Raw genomic sequence first — 10,242 nt, 5'->3', positions numbered from 1 at the left:
GGTGTGTTATCACCCTCTGGCAGGGGAGTTCTCACCCTCTGGCAGGGTGTGTTATCACCCTCTGGCAGGGTGTGAGTTCTCACCCTCTGGCAGGGGGTGAGTTCTCACCCTCTGGCAGGGGGTCACAAAGGAAGATGAAAATATGGCCTGAAGGATGCTGAGGAATCACAGTGACTCTAATGCCCCACGTAGAATATAGAAACACAGGACAGATACAGATAGGGGTAAAGAGATATATACGCTTTAAGATGTTCCACTACTGTAATTCAACATAGTTCTTGTCAGTAAATGCACAGTAGCATTCTTGATCAACTGAATAGTCTTTAGAGACTTGTTGTAGCCTGATATTAAGCCATAATCCAACCTGGAGGTAACAAATGCATGGACTAGTTTTTCTGCATCTTTTTTAGACAGTGTAATGATTCTGTTCTAAGTATTGGACCCTCGTCTGGTTCTGGTGTGTGACGACCCGGTTGACATTTCCATGGTTCGGACAGACATACGGGCAGGCCTGCTCCGGGAGAACGAGATTAACATGACACGGAGACTTGGTCACATCAATTCATTCACAAGGTTTATTACACTTACAGGATCATATATAGCTTGGATACTTCATGTCCTACTGACGTCACTGACTAGACATCACAATCACTGCCTGCCAGCACGCGGCCTTCAGCGTGCCCTATGTTACAGTTCAGTGCACCATACATTATATATAAGTACATTGCATATTCACATACAAGTACCTGTTATCAGTACACAGCATACTGTATATCATAACAGACAGGATTTGTCAGATTATACAATGTTGCATAGGTGAACAAATGTGAATGTTTGATGTGGGACACATCACAATCAGAAATTGTGAATAATTTGGCTTACAGGTGGTACTATAGAGGAAAGGCCATGGGGTTCACCCGGGGAGCATGAAGGTGCATAGCAGTGTCATGGAGTGTGCTACTGTATGTTAGTACACTCCATGACATTCCAGCCAGTAGTTTTCTAGTGATGGTTGTTTGGGACAAAAGTGTTGTACGGATGGACCAACCGCACCCACATCCCCATCCTTATAGAGCCCCACTGGTGGTAAACACCTATTTGAATCCTCCTGTGATGTTTTAAAGGACATGATAGGAAACCAACTAAAAAAAAAAAAAAAAAAAAAGTGCAACTTGAGACTTTTACAGTAGCGTTTATTGTAGAAAATACACTTGCTTGGCACTACTGTTATTATTGCAAAATAAGAACATAATTGTTGTGATATGTTTATTAGACAAGTAGACATTGAACTGAACATGAACATTTGGCACATTAACATTTTGTGATTTTAATCAGTCTCGTTTCTGCACCAAACATCATTTTAGACAATAAATGCTCTAAAACGTCATACAGTCATCATACAAAAACAACAGCAGCAACAGCTTGTTCACACAATCAACATTCTTCATGGTAAATCAATGGCCAGAGGCTAATGCCTGGTTTATACTTGGTTGCGCACTGTCACTGACCTAAAATAGCAGATCTACAAGCTCACATGTCATGCTGCGACACATGAGCATGTGAGCTTGTATTATACTAGGCTATTTTAGGGGTGCGAGCCACACAACTAAGTATAATGGGGCTTTAAGTTGTTATCTGGATACTGCATTTTCCAGGCAGCAGTTCACATTATTTTGAATAGAAAATGCTAACAATGTTAGAAGGATGGTGGTGTTAACTGTGGTGCTGCTAATAGAGTAGTGGTCATCTCCAGTCATGAAGACTGACGCTACTGGTAGTTTTCATTCTAGCAGTGGAATCAGGGACACATTTGGACCTGGATCACCAGGGGAATGCAATTATTCTGGTTTTTATTAAACTAGCAGTTGTGCCAGAGTTGAGAACCACTGCATTTTTTTTTTTTTGCAATATTTGCAATGTAACAGTTGAACAGCAAAGAAATGTATAGTTGTTACAATATCACGTTTAAGATTGTAATAACTCAGGAAAATGACTTTCTATATATCTAGAATAATTTTGAACAAAGACTGACTCACATGACATTTGACAGCTGCTCATTCACACACTAGTCTAGTTCTAGGACAAACAATGATTTTCTTTCGTTGTCTGAAATGTTAATTTCTCTCTTTACATTATGTTCGTTTTCTTTTTTTCTTTTTGCAAAACGAACAGCATATAACGCATCAGGAAGACGAATCATTAAACAAAACTACATGAAATGCATACAGGCTCCGCATGATCAATGTTGAACAATGACACATGCATAACAGTTCATTGGCTTATACAGTATATGTGGCTTTTGGCTGCATAATCATGATAGTGCTACCTGGGCGGACAGATAGTGCAAATGGCATAGGAGTGAAATGGCAGTAGTAGGTTTAGTCATTTGGCAATTAGAGTTTGATTAGCTACATTACGATAAACAGATTATACTCATATTTCTGTCATGGTTAGGTCTACACACAGCATCAGTTTTCATACAAAATACACATCATTTGGCACAACTATTTGACCATCTTACTGCTATGGTTTGTTGGTATGAGTATGTTTACTGTTTTAGTGTACAATGTGGGATGATGGTAGCTGGTAGTATCCAATGAACGCACCATACTGGGCATAAAGAAGTCAACCTGTCATTACAAAACTATTATTTTAACATTTTATGAGCATTAGGTTTTATGGTCAACTTTCCACCCTAAAACTGATACAAATGTACAGGTAACTTACTTGATAGACATATTGCACTTTAAAGTAGAGATTGCATAATCAAACCATTTACAGTAAGTGATATGATATTCCCTAAAGATATGACCTATAATCTGGACAACTCTAGTCCTTAAATGTTGCAACATTAAGAATAGAAGATAGAGGCCATTGCTTAAAGGTGTGTTCAACGTTGATACAACTAGGGAACTTTAGGTTCAAACAGATGTAATTTCATACGATAATAGCGATATATATATATATATATATGTATCTTCATACAAGCAATTGTTTTGGTCAAAGTTGTATTACAACCATGCTGTTAACTCCCACAAAGCATTGCTAACTGTTGCTATGGTAGTTTAATGTATAAACCAGGGAGCATGTTAGCCATAATTCCTGTTTTTATGTTAATGTGTGAACTTACTTATTTCAATAACACTTTTCAGTCAGTACATGCATTATTAACTATTATTAAATGTAATAATAATAATAATGCTAATAATAATACATTAAAATGTTATTGCACTTTTCATTCACAGGGAATTCCGGAGTGCTACATGGTTAAAACATATACCGTAATCAGTCAGAGAAGGTTAAAAGCATGGGTTTAACAATTTTCATTAAGGTGATTATGGGTACTTTGGTGATGCCATTGTACTTAATCCCAGTAGATAAGGCCTTTTAACATATTATTGCTATAGGCAACAATAATATGTTAACTTGCACACACCAGTTAACTTGAGAAAAAATAACCCTGTTATATCGTATCCTTACATAACAGTTTCTGTGAAACACGGTTTGAACCATGTCCTTTTTGTTCTAGTAGTCTATAAGTCACACCCTCTGCATAGATAGACCCTTATTAGTAATAAGTGTGTGGCTGATATGCTATTAATAATTGAATAAGCAATCTGTATTAAATAAACTCTGCACATACTAGACATATAATTCAAGTCAAAGCGTTGATAGCATAACCATAAGGTATATACTTAAATGGATTTCAGGTACTTTCCTTGTGCTACTGTTTGGGAGTTATTCTCTTATTTTCCTTATAGACACCATTCACTCTGGATAACTGCCAGATATGTAATATAAAATATAAAACACACTAGCTTGGACTGAAAAAGTTGCCTTGCGACTTGCGATACTTTAATCTGCCTGGGGCAATATGCATTGCAAAGGCAGATGAAGACTGGCTGCGCCAGGCTACTGAAAAATACCATCTGCAGCCTTGAGCTTTAGAACCACGTTCTCATGCATCAAGGCATATTTGCTTTATGTGTTAATCATTTCAAGTGGGACTTAATATGTACAGTATAATTATAACATAATATAGAGTCCACTGACTCTCCTGCAAAAGATTCTGTTGAGATTACATCAACTTTTATTCAACTTTTTATTTGTCCCAGGAGAGCTTCACTGATTTAAAAATGTAGATATTCATTTCACGCTGACTGTTTCAAGATAGGTTTCTGCAGTGCATTGACTCTATGTTCCATTTTCCCAATTAGTTAGACCCTAGACAAAATACAATTTGGAAATCTGGTTGGTTTAACCGATGTGTGAATTTTTGCATGCAGGACAATACTATGAAAATGTAGACAGTCACATACAAATATTTGCATGACTTTTCCTGAACTGTCAAAATATAGCAAACCTCACCCACACTGGTCTCTCAAATAGGTCAAACAAACAGAATTCCAAATTGCGTTTACCTCAGTTCAGATGAAGAACTATAATATTAAAGATGTAAAAGACAGTGTCTACCATCCCTCTACCTCCACAACGAAGGGCTCCTTTACAGGAATCCTTCCACTGTTGACAATCTCACACTCAGTGTAAGGAAGGTTCCTGTCATTGGTGTCCTGAAGTTCGATGGTGTGGACCACCGTCTGGGAAACAGGAAATGGGTATATCACAAAATGACAGGCATACTAGTCATAACTACATGGACCAATAAGGTGGTTACAAAGGGATAAAAGAACACTGAGGAGTTTTAAGTCTGCCAGAAATGGTGATTAATATAAACATTTATGATAGAAATGTTATCTATAGGCCTAATGGATGAAATTCAGTTTGGTTGCTAAAAGTTGCATGTTGAGCAATTTCAGTAATTAGCATAATATGTGACCATACCATTAACAACCTGTATAAGGCAAAAGAAAATCAAAATGTCATCATTCTTTCAGTAGCATGTGACATGGGTTTTCATGATTCTGCATCCATTCCAAGCATTCGGTTTGCACACAAAACACTCCTTGGGCTAAAAATGGCCATAGCCGTCATCACAAATGTTATATGAGGTCAGCATATTTGGGCAAGTAGCTATGGCCGTTTTTAGCCCAAGGAGTGTTTTTTGTGCAAAACTAATGCTTGGAATGGATTCAGAATCACTCCCTGCTGACAGGTGCCGCCCCCTGCGGGCGCGCGCTGCGCGCGTGCGTGTGTGTGTGTGTGTGTGTGTGTGTGCGTGCGTGCGTGCGTGCGTGTGTGTGTGTGTGTGTGTGTGCACACGTGCGGTGTGCGGGCACTACCCACCATGCCATCCAGAACCTTGCCAAACACCACATGTTTTCCATCCAGCCAGGGGGCCTTGGTTGCAGTGATGAAGAACTGAGAACCATTGGTGTCTGGCCCAGCATTAGCCATGCTGACCTAGCATACACAACCACACAACAGTAACTTAATTACTAGCATAATGTAATACATGAGTCTGTTATGTTTGCTTGTCTGCTAGTGCTGATGGCTAGAGTTAAGCCTCATTTATACTCTGTACTCTGTAGTATGATGGTGTTGCTTGCTTACAACAACTGATGTCAAGCTAACGTGTGTGCGTGCGTGCGTGCGTGTGCTCACCCATCCTGCCCCCAGGTGTTTCAACTTAAAGTTTTCGTCAGCAAATGTAGTCCCATAGATACTGCGACCTGGTTGAGTAGAATGACGGTATAGGAGTTAAGAGGGCAATAAACAACAGAAATGTGGAGGGGGATGTTGTTAATGCCTTCTGCTTTTACAGGAGGTGCATGGGTGAGTTTTGTTTCAACTGTCACCACTGTAATTCTAAATCCCAATTAAGGCATTTAGCAGTGTCACCAATCAACTGATCATAAAAGTGCTGGGCAACATGGCCAAGATAAAAATATAACAATATTTTTAACCATTGACTAATGACTATTACATGTCTCTGGATAAGGACGGGACTTACAGAAAGAGGGAGGGATAGAAGGGGGTTTTAAATTAGATAGTGGCTCATGAACTGGCAGTATAGAGGGTATGCGCGTGACATCATCGTACCTGGAACTTATGTGGGAACGCCCACTGAGTGGCAAATAAACTACTTTCTGGCCTTGACAGCCCATTCATCCAAACAGAAAAGTCCTGTCTGATTGCATTAAACAATGTTAAACTCACGAACATTGCAGCTGGACGAAAAGCTTGAATTATCCTCTTTCTATCTGCAAAGTTTTTGTTTCATAAAAGTCCACCATAGAAACGTTATGAGCTACTTTCTGTCAAGAAATGCCCTGCATTTGATTATTTTTGTGTCAGAGTTTGGAAGTGCTTGTTTTCAATAACACAACATTTTGCTGCCTCCTGCATTATGTGACATTTAGAAACAGGTGGTACGGCAGGACGGTTGAGTGATTTTTAACGAGCGCTTCCAAACTCCAACACTCCATGCTGCTCAATGTTTTGCCACTCAGTCTAGATGAGGGGGGGGCGTGTCCTGACCTTTAACCCATTCTGACCTGAGATCAGATTCATACGAGGTTTCCACTGGACACACACTGGTCTGATTAAATGAATATATTAATGAAGTTTGTCTCCTACCTCCAGTTCCGTCCCCAGCTGTGAAATCTCCTCCTTGGATCATGAAGTCTTTGATTACCCTGTGGAACTTACTGCCTTTATAGCCATAGCCTTTCTGTGGAGACATAGAAATTTACACTTTATATATATTTGCCATTCTGTTTACTGGGTATTGCTGTGTGCATGTATATGTGTAGGCCTACTGTACACTGTACAGTATGTGCTTGTGGACCATAAATGCAAAATATTTGAGTGTATACATGTATTTGCAAGTGTATTAACATTTCTGCTACTTTGCGTGTGCGTGTGTGTGTGTGTGTGTGTGTGTGTGTGTGTGTGTGTGTGTGTGTGTGCATATTCTACAATTATATGGTTTTGCATGCAATGTTGACAAATTTTGCAATACCTCTCCAGTTGCTAGGGCGACAAAGTTGTTGACAGTGCGAGGGACCACTTCTCCAAACAGACCGATGACTATTCTTCCAACCTCATGACCTGCTACGGTAATGTCGAAAAACACCTAAACATAAATTGTTATTAAATTAAAAAACGTAATTTCCAATCCACGCACGCACGCACACACACACACACACACACACACACACACACACACACACACACACACACACACACACACACACGTAATAGCCTTGGGAAACAAGCAGGGAGGGTCCCATTTATACAGTCTTTGGTATGACCCAGCCAGAGGATTTGAACCCCAACCTCCCAATATCAGGGCGGATACTCTAACCGTCATTCGAAAGACTACACAGCTTGTGCAAGGACACACTGTGATTGGCCAGTAGCCACTTTGAGTGGCAGTCGGGGCAAATGCTCTCACCTGAACATTAATTATATTCTTTGCCCATCGAGTTGAGCGGCCCTGAGTCGGCGCAATCGGACTTTGCAGTGCTCGGCACAGCAACTCGCTCGCTTTAGCTCGCTCGGTGGTGCCTCACGACACGTGGCTCAAGTTTGCTTGAGACGGCGGGCCTCCGTCGCGGTCAGACAGAAACTATACTTTACTCTACCAAATAAAAAGGTCTGCAGTTGTTGTAGGCGAGAGGCGCTTCCGCGTTGGCCACAGATGGTTATAAGCACAAGCTGTATAGTATTTAGTATATCGCACTCTAACCACAAGGCCACTGGACTACAGTGCATTGTGCACAGACCTTTTGCATGCCAATTAGCTTTTTGTTTTAGGGGGTGGGGTAGTAAGTGGTTGTTTACAATGCATACTGTATGTCACAGTGATGAAAAAACACTTTTTAGTCATACACACTGACTACTGTATGAACACATGGCTTTTATGTTTATATGCTTTATTCAGTGTAGACAGTAGAGAGAATTGTCGCTCGGGTGGTGCAGTGGTAAAATCCACCGTGGTGCATCCGACTTTGTCGGGTGTCTATGCGAACACAATTTGCCTATATGTGTTCGGGGAGCGAAGCCGGGCGGGGAGGGTGATACTGGTCATTGCACGTAATCCTACAGGCTCGGGCGGCACCTGTCAGCAGGGATTGTGGGGCGGGAGGAGTAGCCTATAGGGTCCACCAAAATCTCCCGGAGGGGGCGTTAACATATGTGTCACGTGGTAGCGGCCGCCATGTTGGCAGGCATTTCTCGTTTGTTTACAGTCAGCGACCATCCGTGTGCGTTCAAATTTTTAAACGCCAGAGGGAGTTCAACGAGCTCGTTCCTGGCGACAACACAGTGAGCCAACACCAGGATGGAAAGAAAAAACGTCGGCCTCGACATACCTTACAAGGACAAGCATTAAATGTAGTCGCATTAGTGGTGGTAGAAGATCGAATCCTCTGTTCAGTCAGTGTGTTCATAGGGGTCGAGACCGTCAATATCCTTGATTTTGTTGAGGTAACGCTCCTTTTCCTCAAAGTTAAGCTTGTCCTTGTAAGCAAGGTATGTCGAGGCCGACGTTTTTTCTTTCCATCCTGGTGTTGGCTCACTGTGTTGTCGCCAGGAACGAGCTCGTTGAACTCCCTCTGGCGTTTAAAAATTAGAATGCACAGCGGCCGCTACCACGTGACACATATGTTAACGCCCCCTCCGGGAGATTTTGGTGGACCCTATAGCACAAAGGCCCAACGTTCTCCCGGTGGGGGCTCCTCACTGCAGGTGAGTCAGTATAGTGACAACACAGAAATCTGTGTGGGGTGGAATTAATTGGCATAATGACTGAATAGCAAGCAAGACTTTTATTTTTAACACTTTATTTCTTCGACGTGACTTGGTCTAAATAATTTGAATGGTGATGGGACTCTGGTGCAACGCACAGGTCCTCGCTCTACTCCTGGTGAGAGCAGGAGTGGACCTGGTGAGACGTAGGAGGTGCCCGGACAGGAGACAACCCACAGAGCCTAGTCCCTCCATGTGCCAGAAGTGTACCTCCCAGCCCTGGCAGAGTAGTTCTGGAGTAGTTCCAACGGATTGTGTGCCCCGGGTTTTTCCCTAGTGGGACTGATTGAGGGTAGCTACTGGGACATAAATCAGGATCACTCCCGGCTGGGTCGCCTGAGTGAGGGGTATGATGTTGAGAGACCCGAAACCCCGTTGACCTCAAGATACATCACTGAGGATACGTCCCAGGTGCATCCCGCATGCGATGTTTTTTTAGTTATGAATAATGATAATAATAAATAGATGATATAAGTTTAAAACTTGCTAGTATACCCTAAAATCTTATCACTCACGAATAGGTTACTATATTGGTGTCAGCCAGCCAGCCAGGCTGTTTTGTACACGTGGCTGCAAGCAGAGTGCCAGAGAAACACATTTCTTGTTGTCATTATAGAATAATTAAGAACCTTATACAGCACACACTCACACAATACACAGAAATAATACAAAACATAAAATAATCAGTTGCTGCAAGGATTGGCTAATCCCGATTGGCTAATCCCGAAATTGTATGGTTGTAAAACAGACTAGACCTGTCATCTGTCTCACTAATAACGATGATGACCTGTTATGATTTCCATTGTAATATTCGATTTCTATCACCGCTGCAGAGTTTGTTTATATTTGGCCTGCGGAAAACGTATTGCGCAGCGCTATAGCCTAATAATAAGCTAAACTCCCTGCTTAAATATAAACGCACCGCGGCCAATGAGGGTCTTTCTTTCTCCCCAGATGTTCTGGAATATTCTACATGTATGCCCCCACAGAGTCTGAGACGTGTGTGACTGTGAGTCCTACGTTATAATATCTACGCTCCAGAGAGCTGTAGCCTACAAATTACCACAGCTGTCAAGATGATCCGATAGACAACCAACCTTCTCGGTCACTTTCGGTCCGGTTCGGCCTTTCGAACACGCCACGTTCTGTGGAGACACCACGGCTAGAAAAACGAAAGCTGACAATATTGTCTGGAGCTCCATCTTTTACGCAGCAATACGCCGCAGGCACCCTTCTGTAGCGGCGGGGAAATCACGGCAAGTCACAGCTGTGCCGAGCGATCTGGCATCCCGACCACGGCGACCGGTGTTGCCAGAGTTTGAGTAATAAGCAACCAGGTCTATGAAAACCAATCTGAGAATCCCATCGGCAAATAAAGGAAAAACAGCGCCCCCTGTTTCTGCTCGAAAGTCAACAGTATGTCTTGACTGTAACAAGCCCAAAAGAAGCGACTAGGCCACATTTGAAAATAGACACGTTATGAGCGCACAGTCTCTCTCACACACACACACACACACACACACACACACA

The 10,242-nt window shown here is 42.0% G+C and overlaps 1 protein-coding gene across 2 annotated transcripts; it reads right to left on the bottom strand.

Annotated features, from left to right (window-relative positions):
* Positions 1-2,141: 2,141 nt before the first annotated feature.
* ppic (peptidylprolyl isomerase C) lies at positions 2,142-9,949 on the bottom strand. 2 transcript variants are annotated; one of them, XM_083784332.1, is made up of 6 exons: positions 9,810-9,949; positions 6,923-7,036; positions 6,538-6,631; positions 5,563-5,630; positions 5,245-5,361; positions 2,142-4,598 (listed from the first exon to the last, which is right to left on the bottom strand). In XM_083784332.1, the coding sequence occupies exons 1-6, from the start codon at positions 9,912-9,914 to the stop codon at positions 4,470-4,472; spliced, it is 627 nt and encodes a 208-aa protein (XP_083640458.1). In that variant the 5' UTR covers positions 9,915-9,949; the 3' UTR covers positions 2,142-4,469. The 2 variants fall into 2 exon arrangements, with proteins under 2 accessions (XP_083640458.1, XP_083640459.1); XM_083784333.1 differs by lacking the exon at positions 5,245-5,361.
* Positions 9,950-10,242: the final 293 nt, after the last annotated feature.

This window comes from Protomyctophum parallelum (genome assembly GCF_964188405.1).
Source record: "Protomyctophum parallelum genome assembly, chromosome: 15".
Lineage (NCBI taxonomy): Eukaryota > Metazoa > Chordata > Actinopteri > Myctophiformes > Myctophidae > Protomyctophum > Protomyctophum parallelum.
Note: the sequence above shows the minus strand (reverse complement) of the source record. Positions and strands in the feature narration are given on the sequence as shown.